Source organism: Solenopsis invicta, chromosome 8, assembly GCF_016802725.1.
Source record: "Solenopsis invicta isolate M01_SB chromosome 8, UNIL_Sinv_3.0, whole genome shotgun sequence".
Classification (NCBI taxonomy): Eukaryota; Metazoa; Arthropoda; class Insecta; order Hymenoptera; family Formicidae; genus Solenopsis; species Solenopsis invicta.
In genome coordinates, this window is record NC_052671.1 from 17,638,305 (window position 1) to 17,659,887 (window position 21,583).

General features: G+C 38.1%; 1 protein-coding gene and 1 long non-coding RNA gene across 2 annotated transcripts; one reads left to right on the top strand and one right to left on the bottom strand.

The window, feature by feature from the left end:
* Positions 1 to 10,486: 10,486 nt before the first annotated feature.
* Positions 10,487 to 11,485, bottom strand: LOC120358413. The gene is made up of 3 exons (XR_005575377.1): positions 11,400 to 11,485; positions 11,253 to 11,272; positions 10,487 to 11,078 (listed from the first exon to the last, which is right to left on the bottom strand). It is a non-coding gene; the product is annotated as an uncharacterized LOC120358413 (long non-coding RNA).
* Positions 11,486 to 11,717: 232 nt separating this feature from the next.
* Positions 11,718 to 15,882, top strand: LOC120358412. The gene is made up of 2 exons (XM_039452640.1): positions 11,718 to 13,199; positions 13,283 to 15,882. The coding sequence occupies exons 1-2, from the start codon at positions 12,070 to 12,072 to the stop codon at positions 15,489 to 15,491; spliced, it is 3,339 nt and encodes a 1,112-aa protein (XP_039308574.1). The 5' UTR covers positions 11,718 to 12,069; the 3' UTR covers positions 15,492 to 15,882.
* The last annotated feature ends 5,701 nt before the right edge of the window (positions 15,883 to 21,583 follow it).

Genomic DNA, 21,583 nt, shown 5'->3' on the forward strand with positions numbered 1-21,583 from the left:
AGCGCTCACATGTGCGGAATGCGTGACTACTTCGAAAGCGTAAGCGAAATCCCTGCGCGTGATATTCGAACCGCGGGAAAAGAAACGGTAAAAGCTATAGGCACGGGAACAATTACGTTAAGTGTTGAAATTAATGGAAAATTAAAAACGCTAAAATTACTCGATGTTTTGTACGCGCCCGGCTTGAGAGGAAATTTATTATCGGTCTCGGTTATAGCAAACAAAGGTTTCAGAATCGAATTTAATACAAATGGCGTGAGTGTTCTTAACGAAAAAGGTTTGATTATTTTAGAAGCGTTAAAAAGAGATAAGATGTATATCGTAAAAGTTATCCAACCGTATGAAGCAAGAATCGCGAATACTCTGAAAGCAGACATTTGGCACAGGCGTTACGGGCATTTAAATTATAAAGATCTAAAATTATTACGCGACCGGGATGCAGTTATAGGCTTAGATTTACCCGAAAATTTTGATCCAAAGCACTGCAAACAATGCGATAACGCGAAGGTATATTGCTTGCCATTTCCACAGTTGAGTTCACGTGCGAAAGATGTATTAGAGTTAATTCATTCTGATATTTGCGGTCCGTTGCAAACCCATTCTCTTGGAGGTGCCAAATATTTTGCAACATTTATAGATGATAAAACGAGGCACGTAGATGTTGTTTTCTTAAAATCTAGAAGTGAAATACTCTCTGCATTTAAAAAGTATCAATTAAGAGTAGAAAGAGAAACGGGTAAGAAAATAATAAAATTACGGACCGATAACGCAAAGGAATATATTTCACATAACTTTACGCAATATTTAGAAAAAGAAGGTATAAGCAGACAGTTGTCTACAGAATATACTCCGCAACAAAATGGTGTCGCGGAACGTGCAAATAGGACGTTAGTAGAAATGGCAAGGACAATGTTACTAGAATCAAAACTACCAAAATCACTTTGGGCAGAAGCGGTGAATACCGCAGCGTTTTTAAGAAATCGGTGTCCCACAAAGAGTTTAGGCGGGCAGACACCTGAGGAACTGTGGTCAGGTAGAAAACCAGATATAAAATTTTTACGAATTTTCGGTTCAGATGCTGTAGCATTAAATAAAGGTCCAGGTATCTCAAAATTAGATGCAAAAGGCATTGAAGCAGTAGTAGTTGGTTACTCAACAGAATCAAAAGCGTACAGACTTTGGAAAAAAGGCACAAAAACTATCTTTAAAAGTAGAGACGTTAGAATAAATGAAGGAAACCATACAAAAGAGAAAGAATGTATTGAACTTCCATTCCAATCAGATAAAAATGAAAGTTTTGAAAATAATAATTTGGATAATAACGTAGTAATAAAAGAAATGTCTTCTGCAGATAATGAGAGTACAGGGACGGATTCGGAAGGTGATATACCAACTAGTTTATTACCAGAGCCATTAACTATAAAAACTCGTGGGCGTGGGAGGCCCAAAATAATTCGTACTGGGGCACCGGGACGCCCTAAGAAGCAATATCATGAGGCTAGGATCGTTATGAGTCTATCCACTGAGAATCCGACTTCGTTAGAAGAAGCAATGAACAGTAAAGATAAAGAAAAATGGCTAAATGCAATGAATGATGAAATGAAATCCCTAAATGAATGCAAAACTTGGATCTTAGTGGATGAGACTCCTAACATGCATGTAATATCTTGTAAATGGGTATTTAATATAAAGCGACATCAAAATGGCGAAATAGATAAATATAAGGCGAGATTAGTAGCTCGTGGTTTTGAGCAACGTAATGGAATTGACTATAATGAAATCTATTCACCCGTTGCGAGAATTGAAACAATTAGATTGTTACTTGCATTAAGTGTGGAGGAAAATTTACACGTGCATCAGATGGATGTAGTAACTGCCTATATTCAAGGGGACTTACCCGATGAAATTTATATGACGCAACCTTCAATGTTTCAGGAAAAATCAAATTGTAGAAAAGTATGTAAGCTATTACGTCCAATTTATGGCTTAAAACAATCGGGGCGTGAATGGCATCGGAAACTGCGTGGCAAGTTAGACGAAATTGGTTTACAGATTTCAGAGTCAGAACCGTGTGTTTTTCATGGAAAATTAGATAAGGTAAAAGTAATTATCATTGTTTACGTAGATGATTTGTTAATATTTTCAAAGTCATTGAGTACTATTGCAAAAATAAAATCAGAGTTAAGTCAAAGTTTTAAGATGAAAGATCTAGGATCTGCAAACGAAATTTTGGGACTAAAAATTGAAAGAAATCCTAATACTAACAAATTAAAATTTCGCAAGAAAGATATGTAAAAGAAATTTTAGAGCGATTCTCTATGATAAACTGTAAACCAAGTTCGACACCTTTAATCCCAGGAATTAAACTCACATGCGGAGACAAAGAAATGTCAAGTGACGAGTTGGCACAAGTACCATATCGTGAATTAGTAGGCAGCCTAATTTATTTAGCTAATACTTCTAGACCAGATATAGCTTTCGCGACGGGAATATTGAGTCGTTTTAATGCAAATCCGAAAAAGGAACATTGGCAAGCTGCTAAGCATGTACTACGATACCTGAAACAGACTCAAAATTTTGGTATTATTTTCCGCAAAACTTCAGAAAGTCTCAAAGCATTCGTAGATGCCGACTGGGCTGGCGACATTGACAGTCGAAGGTCGCATTCAGGAAATACATTAATTCTTGCGGGAGGACCAATTATGTGGTTCTCGAAACGTCAAAAATCGGTCGCATTATCTACAATGGAAGCCGAGTATATGGCTTTATCTGATGTTACAAAAGAGATAGTATATTTTAGAAAGTTAATCGAAGAAATAGGTTTCCCATATTATGTAAAAGAAGCTACACCTGTATTTTGCGACAACCAAAGTGCAATTGTTTTAAGTAAAGAGAACATGACAAACCAAAGGAGTAAACACGTCGACATCAGGTTTCATTTTTCTAGAGAAGCGCAGGAACGTAAATTAATTAATGTTCAATATATCCCTACAGAGGAAAATGTTGCCGACGTTTTTGCCAAACCTTTAACAAGAGACAAGCATACAAAATGCATACAAATGTTAAATTTAGATTATTCGGAGATATGTGCTAGTTTTGCGTACCACTTAGAATGTTAAGTATATTTTTGTAATCTTTGTCCGAGCTATATGCAATTGTTCATGTTTCCGTTCTTTACTGAGTGTGTTGATAAGGGGGGTGTTGGAAGATCAACCCATAATGTTGGCTAAACTGCCGATCGCGTCTAGTTATAAATCGGCGCTCTGATGGCGCACGTGTAGGCGGATGTCGCGGGTGAGACTCCGCTCTCTGTACCTCTCTCCGTCTCGGACGCTTGTCTCAAGCAGTCGTGTGTAAAAGATCTCTCGCGTAGTAAAAAGTTTTTCTACGTACACGCTGTATTTTCCTTTTGCAAATACCCAAAATACCCATCAGATACTTCAGTACGGGCGCCGGTATCAATTTATTTTTTAATGCATCAAATGCATTTTGCTGATTATTTGTCCACTCGAATTTTCCTCCCTTTTTTGTTAATTTTGTGAGCAGCTTGGCAATTTTTGAAAAATTTTTTATAAATTTTCTATAATATTCTGCTAAATCTATAAAAGCTTGAATTTCTTTTACTCGACGAGAAGTCGGAAATTTACTTACAGCTTTGAGCTTGGATGGATCTGGTGAGATCCCCTTTTCTGTTATAATGTTCCAAGTATATTACTTCCTTTCTTAGAAATTCACATTTGTCAGCTTGTAATTTTAGATTACTCTTCCGTAGTCGTTTAAATACTTCAATTAATCGTTTATTGTGTTCTTCTAAACTTGAACCGTATATTACAATGTCATCGAGATATACTAGACATTTTAGCCCTTGCAACCCTGTTAAAATGCTGTTCATTAAGGGGTTATTACACCTTGTAACTTTCAGAAAATCGAAAAAAATTTTTTTGCATAAATCGATAGTTTGTGGTCTTAAGAATATAAAATTTTTTATTCGAATGTGAAATTCCAAATATTCACAAAAATATAGTCGATTATGTCAAGCGGTGTATAATGCCGCTCAGCATGTGATCGGAGTCTCCGCGCCATTGGTACACTGCTCCGTTTACCTGAATGATCCAGGTCATTTTTTGGTATTATAGTTATGTATATATACTATAGTACGTTGTCACACAATTTAATTATACGTTATGTTTGAAAATCTTATTCTGTTTAAGAAAATCAGCATGTCGCATGTGCTTGAAATAGAACGGAAAGAGATTGTGTTTTTGAGCGGTGTTTAATGATGATTCCGTTGAAAAAAATGAGGAATGCAATTTGGGCAACAATTTTACATAAAATATCGACCGACGAAAAACTCCAGCACGAGCATTGTCCAATCGGAGAGAAATCGTGGTGCTCGTGGCAACAAGCCAAAGCCACCGATGGAAATCATGAACTTGACGACTGGAACGAGATCCTACAATTTTGCGGAGTCAGCGGATAATAACCGAGTCAACGTTGCAGAGCGCAGAATGTCGGACGCTGCAAAAGAGGTCATTTCGAAGGCAAAATCGCTCCGACATCAAGCCGAAGAAGATGCATTGAATATAGAAGGCTTACTGTATGGCCCCGGAATTACTGACTAAAAATAAACCCCCAAAATTATTATTTTATAAACAAAAAAATCGTACTTGAAACTTTAACCGCGTTTTTCTCAGAATGGTATTTTCAAAAACGGTGGACACCATAACTACTACAAATTTCATCCGAATGCTTTGAAATTTTAACGAGTTATTGTCAATTGAATTATATAAAAAAGTACCAGTGGATTTTGCGATAACTTATATACTTTGTTTGTAATTCATATTTTTATGTCGAATTTTTATGTGAAAACTGAACCTCTTTCTTTACGCGTGCACCATTTCCACATTTTTCAATATTTATTAATTCGGATTGGTATTTCTTTAGTAAATTTAATGCATATTACAAATAACTTTTTAATTTTTGGCTACAGCATACTTTGGATCTGTTCTGCTGTCCACCGCGGATGCCTTCATCACACGCGGACCTCCAAAAAAGCTGCAGCGCCGCCATTTTGTTGTATAGAACAATTTTTTTATTTTATACATAAAAATGCAAGTAACAAATAGATATAAACAGTTTTTTTGTAATATGTATAATTTTTTAATAATCACCTCCCAAAGTAAGGTCTGATTTTGAGGCCTGCAAGGTGTAATAACCCCTTAAGCATTAAAAGGTTGCAAGCGCATTCTTCGACCCGAACGGCATTCGATTAAATTCGTAATGTCCGTAAGAGGTTGAAAATGCTGTTTTTTGTTTATTATTTTCGGACATCGGAATCTGATGATACCGTGACGCTAAATCTAGTGTTGAAAAGTATTTAGCATTGCCTAGCTGATCTAAAATGTCTGATATTAGGTATTGCGAACGAATCTCCAATTGTTAAATCGTTTAGTTTACGAAAATCGACTACGATGCGTAATTTAGGTTTACCTGATGCATCTAAGTTTTTTGGGACTACGAGTAACGGCGCATTCCATTGACTCGTACTCGGCTGTATTATTTCTTGGTTTTGCATGTTGTTTATTTGTTTGTTTACCTCGATTTTATGTTTTTTCGGGTAATTGATAAGGTCTAACATTTACACTTGCTGTATCTGAGCGTATTCTTATTTCGTGCGAAACTTTTGTGGTGCACGTTAGCCGTTCTCCTTCTAACAATAAGTGGAAAATATCACTAAATTCTTTGCAAATATTTAGGAGAGTTTTCTTCTTTTCTTCATTTAAATGGCTTGTTCTCAAGAGTTTATTTATTTGCTCCTTTCTTGAAATTTTTGGTACGTTTTCATGATGAATTTTATTTATTGATTTTTCGAGTGCATTTTTGCATATTAATTCCTCTATATTTACTTGCAATGCTTGGATTTCTATTTCTTCCTCCGTAGTATTTAATATACTCGTCGGGCATGTGAGCTCATTAGGTTCTACAAAGCAGCACTCGAAATAGATTCCCGGTTTTAATTCTTTTGGTTTAATTATACCGGTTTTATTTTGATTCGTTGATACTTGCACGATAGTTTTGCTTTGCGGTTTTAGCATTATTCTTCAATATGGAAATAAGTTGAAGCTTGTTTGGCCAATGGTCACTTTTCTTGATCCATAATCGCATGTCATATTATTTTTCCTGACAAAGTCGGCCCCGAGTATTCCATCGTACTCTAGAGGTTCGTTATCTTTTATTACGTATACTGGGTTGCTTATTTTTCCATCTTGTACGTGTATATGTAGGTACGTTTTTCCAAGTGTAGTAATTGAATGGCTCGTTATCCCAGCTAGTTTTATTTTTTCATCTTTTATTATAATCTCATCCTTTAATATTTTTAATTTTATAATCGAGATCGTTGCTCTTGTGTCAAACAAGAAAGCAATTTGATTTCTTTGGGCCTTTCTTACGGGCAGAGATATCATGTCCAGTCCGGTATCTTCTCTTGGCGCGTGCCGCATATGTGACACTCGATACGCGACGGCAGGGCGTAACGTTTTTTTAGTTGCTTCCTCTCTCTCTTCTTCTTTGCTACTTTGCGCGCCCGAACTTTTTATTGCTCGTATTTTTTCTATCTTATTATTTTTATTACTTTGGTATGCTTTTGTTTCTTTCGTTGTGGTGTCTCTTTGATAATTCAACCACCAACATTCCTTGCGGATGTGCCCTTTCTTCTTGCAATGGTTGCAATATTTTTCAAAAATATTTATATGAGAGCAATTTTCTGGCTTCGGTAATGAAAAGCGGTTTGTATATCGGCTACTACTACGGCAGTCTTGTCCGTAATGCCCGGTTTTCCCACATTTTCTGTATTGCGGTGTTCCATACGGGAGGATTCGTTTTTGGAACTCTGATTTATTCTTTTGATAAAGGTTCGAATTGCAATTGCTTAGCCCTTTAACCTTTTCTTCGGCGGTTACGCCGGTTACCGCTTCAGCTAGTGTCGGGTATCGTTGCGCGCGTACGAGGAGTTTGATATCCTCGTGCAATCCGATCTGATAATTATGGAGAGCCTGTTCTCTAATACTTTCTAAAATGGCTCGTTGTTATTCTTGAGTGTTCTTTTTGCCCTCTTCCATCGATTCATACAGATCCATTGCCAATTTATCTACTCGGCGTCCAAAGTGCGGATGTAGTCTTGTGCGCTTTCCACATTTTTTTGTTTTAGTAAATTAAATTTTATTTGTAAATGCGCTTCGTTTACTTAAAGGGGTCATCCCGTGTAACAGCTTCAAAAAATCGAGTTTTTTTGCATAAATCTAATCTAGAGCATGCATAGAATATACTGGCAAAGTAATTTTCCGAAATTCGAAGTCATTGAATAGTTACAGCAGTGAGAAGGTAAGGTGTTTAAGCAGCTGAGCGCTCGGCGGGGCGGGGAACAAGAGCTATTGTATACCTTCTAACCTGAAGCCGATTCTATTCACACGCACGTATACGCACACATATTTAGAGGGGTGCTGTTGTCCTGAAACTCAAATTGAATGTAACGGTTGCTTAGTTTTGGCTTCGCAGTCAGGCGACGTAACGGCTCTTGAGTCGTCGTAAGCAGTAATATTGTACCGTGCAAGTGCTTCAAGTTTGCGATGAGTGACAGGAAAGGAACAAGAGAAACTCGCGCTCATGCTGAGCGAAGAAAGAAGAGAAAATTTCAAGGAAACCGTTATTTGTTGGAAAATGATCTGGATTATACGTCGGCATCAGCGAAGAAACTGCTTGGAAGCATGAACCTGGAAGTGCCTGTTGCTTCAAACTTTGCGTATCTTAGAATTTGCATCTGTGGCAATTTCAGCAAATGTTATATGCAAAAAGTGTAAAAGTGACGTGACCTTTAGTCAGACGATTTTACAAGGCTTGGGTTTTAAAATTCTTATGTCGTGTAAGTGCAGTACAGATAAAACGATACACTCGGGCCCAATGATTTAAAATGTTTTTGAAATTAATTGGCGCTTCGTTTTTGCAATGCGATTGTTAGGTGTTGGCCACAAAGGAACAAACATTTTCTGCAGTTTATTGGACATTTGTCAAAGTATAGGAAACTCGACATATACCGCGCTTTTGGAAAATATTCACACAGCCGCAGCTGCAGTGTATGAGTCCGTTCTATCCTTTGCTGCCACACAAGAAAAAAATATGAATGAAGAAGCTGGAAAGCTGCAAATTGAATTAACAGTTTCCGGAGATGAAACTTGTGTTGTGCCCCGGTGATGGCTCCGGAGACGTCGATAGGTATATCGGGATCTTTTCGGCGCCTTAGGAGTTAGGACTCGTAGGAAGGGTCGCTCGGTGGTCGAAGATAAAACACTTGCTTGTTCCAACTTTAAGATAATGTATTTTCTTCAGTATTGCCCTTGTTACTCTTGTAGTATGAATATATATGTCGCTCGTTTGCTTGCTTTTCGCGGACGGCCCGGTATATATAGGTCGGCTGTTATCTCCGGATTGTGTTACAAGCTCGACGTGTAAGTCACGCACGGCGAGTAACACACCGGACAGCTGTTTGTCAAACTCTTCCGTCGCTTTCCGATTTTATCGCGATATTTATACGGAAATTTATTGTTTGGTTCGGCCAATCGTGTTCCTTGCGGCATGCAGCTCCCACGCTTAGCCGAAATCCGAATACCGGAAAACGACTCAGCATTAGCTGGCGCAGCGCAATGGTGTTGCGGGCCGAAAGCCCGACAGACCATCAGCGTCTTTCAATATTTCTAGCGTATGCGGAATTCGAGTCCGCTACGCGTATGCATAGCAATAAGAATCTTAATTTCCTGTTGCTATGCGTGTAATTATCGTAGTTGTACAGGGTACAACACTCTTCCCCCGCCAGGAAAGAAAAACAAGGAAAAGGAGTTTTTCTTCGCTTTTAACACCCCTCCCTCGCCGGGAAAGAAAACGGAGGCACGTAGTTTTCTACCATTATTTACATTTTATAAAATATATTAGATCGGTTTAATATTTTAGTTTGTTGAGTATCTAGAAACACGTGCTTCGTGTGCGTTTTAAAATTGATCTAGGTAAAGTATTATAATGCTTGCCTTCGTATTCTAACGTTTCTCTCTTTTTGCTCCGTTTCCTTTTTACAGTATATAGTATTATCCCTATTGCAACTGCTACGATTATCAACATGGTAACGCCGCTTGTTGCCATAGGGTAAATAAAGTTTTTTGATTGAAAATACGGAGTGTCAAGACCCTCATTTAATTTTATAACTTAGTTTCTAAATTTTTTAATTTTGGATGGTAGTAGTATAGTAAGGCGGATTCTAACTCAGGGATCTGAGGGGGGTGCGGGGGCAGGGGGGAAATTTCACGACGCGTCTTTGCCGTACTGACCATGATGATGTCACGTGGGGGGAGCGGGAGGAACATTTCACGGCATGTATTTGTCGTGCTAACCACGCCTTGAAGGGAGGGGGTGATGCCACATGCCTACTCGCTCGCACGCCAATGTTCTTTTTGCCGTGCTAACTGCGTTTTGGAGGGGGAAGGCGTTGTCACCTCGATTTGTGCGGGGGCAGGGGGAATTTCACGGCACGCGTCTTTGCCGTACTGACCGTGATGATGTCACGTGGGGGGAGCGGGAGGAACATTTCACGGCATGTATTTTGTCATTCTAACCACGCCTTGAAGAGAGGGGGTGATGGCACCTCGCGGCGTTAGCATAGATGACATTACGTAAGCACTGCGCTCTCACTCCTTCCTGTATACCTTCTTGCTCGCACGCCAACGCTCTCAATCGCCGTCTTGGAGAAGGGGTGATCTCACCTCGCGATGCTAATTATAGCATAGGTGATGGAAGTGCAAATGCGTTTTCTTTCTCACTCCCTCCCATATATTGCGCTCATCAGATGCTGCGATGCGGTGTGGCGATGCATCATCCTCCTTCCCCCCATACGTTTTATCCTCGCTCGCTTGCTCATGCTCTCCCACGGCTTATCTTATACTTCGCACGCCAATGTTCTCAATCGCACGCGTTCTTATTTCTAAGGTGTTCTTAGGAATGGAAGAGAATAGGGAAAATAATAATAATTTGTTTGAATGTAATATATTTATTTTTTATTTTATTTATTTTAAAAGGATTATATAAAAATGGTTTTATTAAAATATTATTTATTAAAATTATTTATCTATTTTTAACATACACAAATAATTTTATTTGTCTTTATTGGATAAATTTTGCTTCTTATTTATTTTTAATAAGTATACAAATAATTTTGCTCTCCCACGGCTTATCTTATACTTCGCACGCGTTCTTATTTCTAAGATGTTTTCAGGAATGGAAGAGAATAGGGAAAATAATAATAATTTGCTTGAATGTAATATAATAGAAAAAATAATCAAAAGTTCAATTTCAATTTACACATTTTTTATTATTATTTCAAATTTGCACATAACATGATTATAACATTTTATTTATCATTTAACACATCGTATGCAATATTCACATTTGTACATATTATAATATTTTATTTGTCATTTAGCGAATCGTATGCAATATTATCTGAAGCATAAGCTATTAATTCACATTCAATATGTGAACTTTTATCATAAATTTTTCGCAAAATATTTACTGCATCGTTTTTATTAGTGATGCAATTCTGACGCAAGTAAGTTACAAAATATTTATATTTGTCAGTAACATTATTCATATTCTGACACAGTGCGAAATATACATGTTCAATACAATGCTCAAGTTCAAACATAAATGATACAGTTGCAGGTTTCATGCAAATATAAGTATTGTGTAATGTTAATTTTATAATATGTTCTTCACGCAGTTTAATCTGCTGCACAATCAGTTCGTGAATCAATAATGGAGCCATTTTTGACTGCATAAGTCCCTCGATGTCCATACGTTTCTCAATCAACGATCTCCACGTTTTATAAAGCAGAGCAATTTGATTTCCGCGGTTGTCACCCAGCACCAATTCCACGTAGGATATAGATCCTGCGTTGATTCCGATATCCAATCATTTATAAGATGTAGGAGTTAGTGCAAACCTTCTCCCCAAAATGTGTGATGTGTATCGTGGTGGCGTTCTGTAAATAAGATTACAGATTAATGAGATAAAACAAAAAATATTGATAATAATGATGATGGTGATGATGATGATGATGTTCTATAAGTAATAAATAAAATAGAGATTTTATAAGAAACAATGAAATATGAAAAATATGAAAAAAAATGTATATAAAATAATTATAGATACTTACGATTTCTCACATGTTTCGGTCTGGATCGGAATATAGTTGTTCATTGATGTGTGTGGCAATGTTATGTAAATAAGAAATATGGATATGTAGAAGCAAAAATATGAAAAATATAATTTAAGGAATGTATAAAAGTGTATAGATACTTACGATTTCTCGCATGCTTCGGTTTGGATTGGAACGTAGTAGTTCGCCATTTCTCTCGTATTTTTCAAGAGTTATCCGCTAACAATGAGCAACTGATGAGAGTAACGTTTTTAAAGTTCTTTTTATTTTATAATCCCCACCACCATATCGACATCAAATGTGGAAATTACATATTTTATGATGAGATCATACACATATTCAAACGTAAATCTTGCAAGCGTTGACAGATGTGATGAGATCGCAGGATAGTAGAACTCAGTTTTAGACACGTTTGAATGTAATTTAATATTACAATGAAATCATATAGTATTGCAGATCTGCATTTTCAGCATAAAAGCATGCGTCAGAGTACAGCAGCTGTGATGATATCATAGGCGCTGATATCACAGATCTATAAAATTAATTTAGACACACGTTTGAATATAATTTGACATTACGATGAAGTCATGGAGCAAATGTGACAGTTTTGTATTTTTAGCGAACGCCTGCTGTGACTCGTTTAAAAGTAATTTGATATCACGATGAGATCATTTAATAATTTTACAAAGTCAGTGATATCAAATATACATGTGAATCTTACAAGCGCCGATTTATGACAGCTAAGAAGACTTTAGACATGTATCAAACTATGATACACTGTGAATAACATTTAAAGTGATGGTGTCATTATAAAATGACAAGATCGCGATGCATCCCATCAGTCTATGCAGTCAAGCACATTGTAAAAATGGAGCAAACGGAGCGCGATTTGGTGGAGCAATCCACTCGATTGAATACGCATAAAGAGTATATGGCGTGGGAGCAACGTTGTATCGAGTTCATCGAATCGCTAGATGGACGTAGCCGCAGTAAATATCCGCGATTGTCAATCGGCGGAAGACAATCTGTGATCGCTTGTATCACGCGACTAGAAGGTTTGAAACAAATGATGCGTGGACGGTTTGTGCAAATGGGCGCTGGATATAGTGCTGGACTCCGATGGCGTGAGATAGATACAGTTTTTGAAAGTCGTATACTGACTGGTGCTGTGATTAATTTCGAACACATTGAACCGTATCAATTTCTAGAGGATGCGCGAGAAATTGTGCTTGAGCACGTGCAAAGTGTCATGCAGAGACATGGCAACGTAAAGATAAACGCTATTTTTAATGGTGAATTTGTCGCAGGTGACAAACGCGCTAATAAGTGTATCACAACAAGAAATTATGAACTCTTTCAATGCTCCGATTTGCATGAGTGGTACCAGTTACACGTCATCGAGATAATCCTAGCATCGTTGGAGGAATTCCAAGAACGCGATAGCGGATGGGCGTTGTCGCGTATACTAAATTTAACAATAAATATAAACAAATATAACCCTTTGCATGCAGGATGCAACATCCAGTTACCAAGTAAAATTATGATGAAGAAAGCGGTAGTTAATGTAAAATCAAATGACAATGCATGTTTTGCATGGTCAGTGGTGGCCAGTCTGCATCCTGCTGAAAGGAATACAGATCGAGAATCTTCATATCCACATTATTCTACGGTATTAAATCTGAAAGGCATTGAGTTTCCAATGACACTGCCACAAATTAAAAAGTTTGAAATTCTCAACAAAATCTCCATTAATCTATACTGCATCGAGGAGAAGAAATTATCTATTTTTCCTATACGACTCACCGAACGAAAAATGGACAAACATATAAATCTGCTATACGTGCAGGATGACAATGTGGGACATTTTGCGTTGATAAAGAATATGTCCCGTCTCATGAGTTCACAACTCAGTAAGAAAAAGAATAAGAAATTCTTTTGTGATCGGTATATATATATTTCGGAAAATACAAAAATATGTATATATAAATATATTTTTTCTAATTTCTCAAAAATAAATTATATTTCAGATGTCTACATTATTTTAGTTCGAACGACAAGTTGGAAATTCACACAATGGACTGTGGAAAGATAAACGATTGCGCTATCATATTACCAAGCGAAGATGACAAATGGCTGAGCTTTAAAAATTACTGTCGAAAGGAACGAATGCCGTTTATCGTATACGCCGATTTGGAATGCATCCTGGAGAAGACTGAGGATGAGAAAAATTACCAGCATCATCGAGTATTTAGCATAGCATATTATGTACACTGTGCGTATGACAATTCGCTATCAATGTATCGGTTTCATCGCGATAAGAATTGTATCGCGTGGTTCGTCGAGCAACTTAAAGATTTAGCACAAATTGTAAATAATATTCTGTCGGTTAATGTTCCCATGGATTTAACACAAGACGATTGGAAAAAATTTAACAACGCTACACACTGCCACATTTGTGAAAAACCATTTACGAATGAAATAGAACGGGTACGCGATCATTGTCATTTAACCGGTCGATTCAGAGGTGCAGCGCATTCAAATTGCAATTTAAATTACAAAGATTCGCATTATATTCCTATAGTTTTCTATAACTTATCTGGCTACGACGTGCATTTTATCATCAAGGAAATAGCTACAGCATATGAAGGACGAATAGATTTACTTCCGATAACAAAAGAAAAATATATTTCGTTTACAAAAAATGATCAGAAAAATTGCATAAAATTAAGATTTATCGATTCTTTCAAATTTCTCGCATCTAGTCTCGATAAATTGGCATCTTTTCTTAGTAAAGATAAGCTATGCATAATGCAACGGGAATATAGTAATTTATCAACAGAAAATTTCGATCTGTTAACACGAAAAGGTGTCTTCCCATACGAGTATGTTGACTGTGTAGAAAAATTGGAAGAGTCATGTTTGCCACCGCGCGAATTATTTTACAGTTCATTGACGGGTGACACAGTATCCGAGAGCGATTACGCGCATGCTGTCAACGTGTGGCAGCGGTTCTCCATCCGAACGCTCGGAGATTATAGCGATTTATACTTGAAAACTGACGTACTGTTGTTGGCTGATATCTTTGAGAATTTTCGCGATAGTTGCATCGCGAGTTATGGACCCGATCCCGCATATTATTATACTTTACCCGGTTTTACGTGGGATGCAATGTTGAAATATACACATGTAAATTTCGAACTGCTAACAGACATTGACATGATCATGTTCATCGAACGTGGCACACGTGGTGGTCTGAGTCAATGTTCGAACAGGTACGCACAGGCCAACAACAAGTACATGAAGTCATACGATCCATTGAAATCATCATCGTACCTGATGTACTTTGATGTAAATAACTTGTATGGTTGGGCAATGTGTCAGCCATTACCATACAAAGATTTTCGATGGGTAGATGACGTAACAAATTTTAATTTTATGGACATCGCGCTAGATTCTCCAACAGGTTACATTCTTGAAATAGACTTAGAATATCCACAACATTTACATGATGCGCACATTGACCTACCATTCTGTCCAATGCGTGATAAACCGCCCGGCAAGCGGCAAGACAAGCTCCTCGCAACCTTATACGATAAGAAACGTTACGTCATACATTATCGTAACCTGCAGCAGTGTATTCGTCACGGCCTTCGAGTGACAAAAATACATCGCATATTACAGTTTGCACAATCACCATGGCTTCGCGATTATATTCAGTTAAATACAGATTTCAGAACATGCGCCAAAAACAATTTCGAAAAAAATTTATACAAATTAATGAACAACGCAGTATTTAGCAAAACCATGGAGAACGTGCGCAATCACGTCGATGTGCGACTTGTGACAAAATGGAAAGGCAGATACGGCGCGGAGGCAATGATCGCTATGCCAAATTTCCACAGTCGTAGTGTCTTTTCAGAGAATTTGGTTGCAATCGAAATGCGTAAGCTTGAGGTGAAATTTGACAAACCAATCTATGTGGGTATGTGCATCCTTGACATATCTAAGACATGTTTGTATGAATTTCATCATGAATACATGGCGCCGATGTTTCGCGAGAAATGTAAAATTATGTATACTGATACGGATAGCTTAATATATAATATTGAATGTGATGACGTATACGAAATTATAAAGCGCGATATTAATAAATTTGACACGAGTGATTACGCGGTTGATAATGCATACGGTATTCCGCTTGTTAATAAAAAAAGTGCCAGGTTTAATGAAGGATGAAAACAATGGTGCGATCATGACCGAATTCATAGGGCTTAGAGCAAAGATGTATGCCTTGCGCGTTGATGGTAAAAACGACACGAAGAAAGTCAAAGGAATCAAGAGCAACGTTGTGGCAAAATCGATAACTTTCGATGATTACACGCGATGTTTACATGATGAGATTGAAATGACACGAAAGCAGTCAAGTATTAGATCGAAATTGCATGAGGTGTATATTATATCCGAAACGAAAATTGCTCTTAGTCCGTATGACGATAAGCGATATATTATGTCAGATTCTATTGACACGTTGCCTTGGGGACATTATAAAATACCAATGTAAATAAAACACTTAATTTGTATAATATATGTATATTTGTGTAATTGTAATAAAAATTACAAATATCTTTTAAATAAGTAATACATTTTTTTACAATACATTATCCTTGTGTATCCACGAATTGTGTGAATTATCAAATCCCAGCCATTTCACATAAACCTCTTTTGCGTAAAATTTTTTCAACGAGATACAAGTTAGAATTACCGACTCGCTGAAGCTCATATTCGTAAAATCCACCGCTGATATGTTTTCCACAGGAATCCTTCAATAAATACGTCACGGGATTAGTTCTCTGCACTTTGGCAATTTTAAATATCTCCGTAGTCCAATTCGGTGTATAACCTTTATCAAAAATGGTGTTAAATTTGCTCACGCGTACCGATTCACCCACTTCGAACCGCGCGGGTGCAGCAATTTTTATGCGACTATACACAGTGGATAAGAGTTTTTCGGCAATCGCAGGGGTAACATTGATAGGTCGCATACCAATAGTACGATGCCTTCGCGAGTTGTATTCTAATACGAGACGTGGTAACAAATCGATCCATTTATAATTTCCATTAAGCGTAAACTGCTTCCACATGTCGTTCTTTAATGAACGGTTGAACCGTTCAACGACTGATGCCTTCATTACGGAATATGTTGAATAATGATTGATATCATGTTTATTCAATAGTTTCTGTACCGTGGCGTTGTAAAATTCTTTTCCTCTGTCAGTCTGCAAATTTTTTGGACATCTTTCATCGTCTCGTATTATCTTTGCAATAGCATTAGCCACTTCATTGCCACTCTTGGCCTTGAGAGGCACAGCCCATGCATACTTGCTCAATACATCGATAACGGTGAGTATGTAATGGTAACCTCGGTTAAATCTCATGTAAGGTCGCATCTCAACCACATCCGCTTGCCACAGGTCATCGTATCCGCGAACAATGACATGCCTTCTCGGAAAATTTCTTCTCGCTGGAGCATGAAGTTCCTCCACTAACAGCTGCTTTTCGGAATTGTTCATGTTTGATTCACAAATGATGGAGAGATCTAATGTATCGTTTTTTCTACTCTGCACTATGAGTCACTGTATCGAGTTGTCTTTGAATTTTGTTAAGCATAATCTCCACCTTATTTTGGAGAGTAACAATCTTCCTCTCGATTTCGTCCTGGTGATCTTTCAAAATTTGTATGCTCTGTTGTACATATCGTTTATTGGCAGCATCGCTATCATCTACAGGTAACGCTACGTGACGAATCATGCATGACTTTGCATCAAAATTGGCGTTGACCTTGCAAAGAGCATTATCGCGGACGTAACTTCTTATTAATCTGTTCCATTTGTAATACGATTCCGTTCCACTACTTCCGAGCGATATCCCAAACTTATTGATTGACATTTCAACGTTGACTAAAATAATATGAATAGCACGACTCAATTTATAATTAAACTAGCTTCGCGAAGTTCCTCGATAATCGACAGGATCTCGTTATCGTGAGCGTTGTGTCCGGCTTGGCGTGAGGCCTCGAGCAATCGAAGACGATCGACGAGTTCGTTCGGATCGTTGCAATGAACGTAATCAATCTTGTTGTCGTTTAACGTAACGTTGTTCGGTATACCTCGTCCAACTTTATCCAGTGCTAACATGGGGGAGATTATATTTTTATACTTGTGTCCTTTGTTACCTAGTATTGGATTATATTCACCATGGTCTCGCCTATGTGCGTTTGTAGTTAATATGATATCCTTATACTTCTCTACATCGTCATTCGTGTAGATATCAGCGTTGGGTATTTTCATGAAAATTAACTCGTACAGACCTTGAGTACCCTTGTATCTTTTACCGTCTATGGATATATCATCGTTCTTGTGCAAGTCGATACGTTTGTTACCAAGCATCGTTCCGGTATTGTTGAAGTAAACTCCGTAAACATTATCTACGTTGACCGTTTTTTTACCGCTCAAAACAGCTCCCATATATTTTTGTCCCAATGGACCATAATGTATTTGTAATTTTTGTTGCCCCTCAGACGTTTCTAACTGTTGTCGAACGGACATCACAAGCGGCTCATCGGTGATTTCGAAAACCTCTTCAACGGAGGGTGCATGATTCTGCAATAAATCGCTATCTTGTAACATTTGTGATGCTTTATTAAAATTAATTGGTACAGTTTGCAATTTAATTGGAGTAGAAGTCATTATTGAATTATTAAACGAAATGTTCGACCGTTTTCGTTTTGGTTCCACGTATTCTTCATCTCCCGAAAAGAATGCTTCACTCTCAGCCTGTTTAGACCCATTTTCAATGGTATTTTCAACTCCAACGGTATTTTCAACAATCTGTTTTAGAGGTTCAATGATTGGCTTAAAATGTCTTTCCAATGCAATATCTTCTTCCATTTTACCCGTTTTTAATGCGCGATATTTTTTGCGAATTGTGTTACTTGTTTTTACAATCTGTTTAGCTATCTTCTCGCGATCTATGTTACTATCCATGTTGAACATTCAACGTATCGACAACAACTAATCATTCTACGGTATTGCAAAGTCGTTAAATCCTTTTCTATATCTTCCATCGACAAGCGCGCTGTCCTTGTCTATTACTAGAAATCCATATTTTTGTTGCCAACAAATCTGGCATAAATCGCAGAAATCCTTGTAAGACATGTCAGTGTTTACATGATCGTTGTATACATGCTTCAGATTGGTGCCATCCTGTTTGAACATAATTAACAAATTCGCGTTGTCACGTATAAGATGCTTCGGTATCTTGGCATACGTCTGACAGAGATAGAAGCAGTCAACGTTAGCATGCCGGCCCATTGCAAAGTACTCTCTTATCGTATCTTGCTTGTCGCATGCTACATCATCAAAGATAAAGATGGAATTCGGAAGCGCTTCGCTCGGAGGAATGACGTTGCTGTTGTTGGAGAATGCAAAATACCCAACTTCTTCAATCGGTGTTAATAAGTTTTCCAGATATCGATATTTCGGCTGCTGAAGCGATTTCGAGTACACATACACGTTCTCGAAACGTACACCGTGCGGGCTTTCCAACATGCTTATCAACACGTTTGTCTTGCCACAATTTGATGGACCGCAAATGATGCCACGTATAGAAATCGGTAGCATATTTCCATGTCTGCGTGTTTTTATTTCGGGTGTTACCTTATCATCAAAATTAATTACTCTAATTGCCTGCGGTTGCCGCACAAACCGCATATTTTCTTTCCCTCTACGGTAACAATAAACTGAAAAATTTCTATTGCGGGTAGCTTCTATTTATAGAGGCGCGTAGAGTGAAATCGCTCAGTATGCAAAATGTTTCTTATCGTGTCAGATATCTGTGATGTACACAGTTTGACTAGCGAACAGTTAAAATATATACCAAAAGTTGTTTTGCTACAAAAGTTTCACAATTACATCGATCATTTATGGGACAAATTGCCCAAACATATAAAAACAGATTCGGAGGTTCAACAGTACCGTCGGTGTTTCAAACATTATAATTTACCGTCTCAGCATACGCATATAGACGGTCCGGCACCGTTGAGAAAGAATTGCTGCGAATGCCTGCGAAAGGCTGCGGTTTGTTAAATCGCGCGATTAATGCACTTCCTTTCGAATTACATATCCCCGGTTATCAGTATTGCGGTCCAGGAACACGTTTAGAAGAGCGATTGGCTCGAGGTGACCGAGGCATCAATCCATGGATGCGGCGTGTCGTGAGCATGATATAGCCTATTCGCACAGCAACGATCTCGCGAAAAGACACGTGGCTGATAATATACTCGCCTCGAAAGCACGGAAACGCATTACAGCGAAAGATTAAAGTCTCGGAGAGAAAGCTGCTGCGACAGCAATTTGGGCGGCTATGAAAACCAAGATGAAAATCGGTATGGGTCTGAAATCAAAGAAGAAAAAGAAGAAGACAACGCGCAAGCGGATACTTCCGGTAGCAAAACGTGGTGGTATCCTACCCGTCCTGCCATTGTTGGGAGTTCTCGGGTCATTGGTCGGAGGAGCGGCTGGAGTAGCAAAGGCCGTAAATGATAACAAAGCGGCACAGCATCAACTGGAGGAATTAAAACGTCATAATCGTGTCATGGAAGGTCATGGAGTTTATCTCGCTCCGTATAAGCGCGGCGGAGCAGTATCAAGAAGAAAAAAAAAAAATGTCGATGAAACATTAAAAATGCCAAAAGGTGTTACTACAAACCTTGAATTACTTCAACTAGCAAAACGTATGCGCATTCCACATTTCCGAGGAATTTTTATGCGTACTTCATTACCAACGGGGGGAGCACGCCGAAACGAGAGCGGTATCATGAATTTGGACAGTGTCGAAGGACCGGGTACTCATTGCGTACTCAGCGTACGCAAAAAGGGGGAATCGTGCTATATATTTCTACAGTTTTGGTAATTTTCGACCACCACAAGAATTGGTGCGATACTTTAACAGTGATGTGACACGTATCGAGTACAATCACGCGCGTTATCAACGTTACAATCAAAGCAACTGTGGTCAACTATGCCTACGTTTTCTACAGTCGGTTGACAATTAATTTAAAGATCAACATTTCGCTATTTAACTCAGTATACAACATGTCACTGACGTTTACGTTAACCGGCAAAAGTAACGTCCTTGCGGTAAGCTACTTTCCAGCTGTAGATTTAAGCGATGGTGATTACGAGCTCGGTCTGACAGACTTTGAAATCTACAATACGATACCTAATATAAATTCCTCAAATAACAAATTTTACTATGACAAAGACGACAAGGAAGTTATCATTCCCGAAGGATCGTACGAACTGCGTGACATTGACAAGTATCTGAGACATGCTACATCTCATGTCTCAAATGATGTTACTAGGAAGAAGTTGCTTCATAAAGAGATCGATGAAGACGAGGATAACGAGATTATGATTCGCGCCAACAATAATACTATGAAGAGCAAGATCAAGTGCTCTTATCGAATAAATTTTAGCAAATCCAACAACATTGGATCGCTGTTGGGATTTTCCTCAAATCGTATGCTTGAACCTCGACAATGGCACGAATCAGACTTACCTATAAATATAATCAATGTAAACATTATTCGCATAGAATGTAACCTGATCGCTGGTGCGTATAGCAACGACAAGTGCGTGCATACTTTACATGAATTTTCACCGAGTGTTCCTCCCGGGTATAAAATCTCGGAAACGCCTGCACAGATCATTTACCTTCCGATCGTCGTACGGAGCATTACTGACTTGACTATTCGCATTGTGGAGCAAAACGGTCGATTAATTGATTTCCGCGGAGAGGAGATTACTGTTAGATTGCACGTACGAAGACGATAACGTGAGATGCTCGTGCTGAATGAGCAAGAGCGAGACACAATTTGCAACAAGAAGATCACAACAATCAAAAAGACAGCAATCAAGAATATCCAATTGCTTGGTAAAAAGAAACTTACTCCATCAAACGTTGCATGTTTGAGATCACTGGGATTCATCGTACAAAATTTCTGAGATATCTGATATTCTAAACATTGGAGGTGACCCGATCTTTGACGATAGCATTGTCAAGATTGAAACTCACTCGTATAATCCATACGCTAACACTACGTTTGGACATAGTGATGAAATAAGGATACCTATACAACAACAGGATTTATACACATTGCCGTGCGAAAGTTTTCTCTATATCGAAGGAAGATTAGTGAAGAAAAAAAAAATGATGATGATGACGATGATGCATCAGAAATAAAACTTGGAAATAATTGTGTAGCGTTC

Bases quoted from the DNA above. Each gene is read 5' to 3' on its own strand.
- LOC120358412 (XM_039452640.1), top strand. From the start codon at position 12,070: ATGACAAGATCGCGATGCATCCCATCAGTCTATGCAGTCAAGCACATT. The intron at 13,200-13,282 runs GTATATATATAT...ATTATATTTCAG, and splicing joins AAGAAATTCTTTTGTGATCG to ATGTCTACATTATTTTAGTT.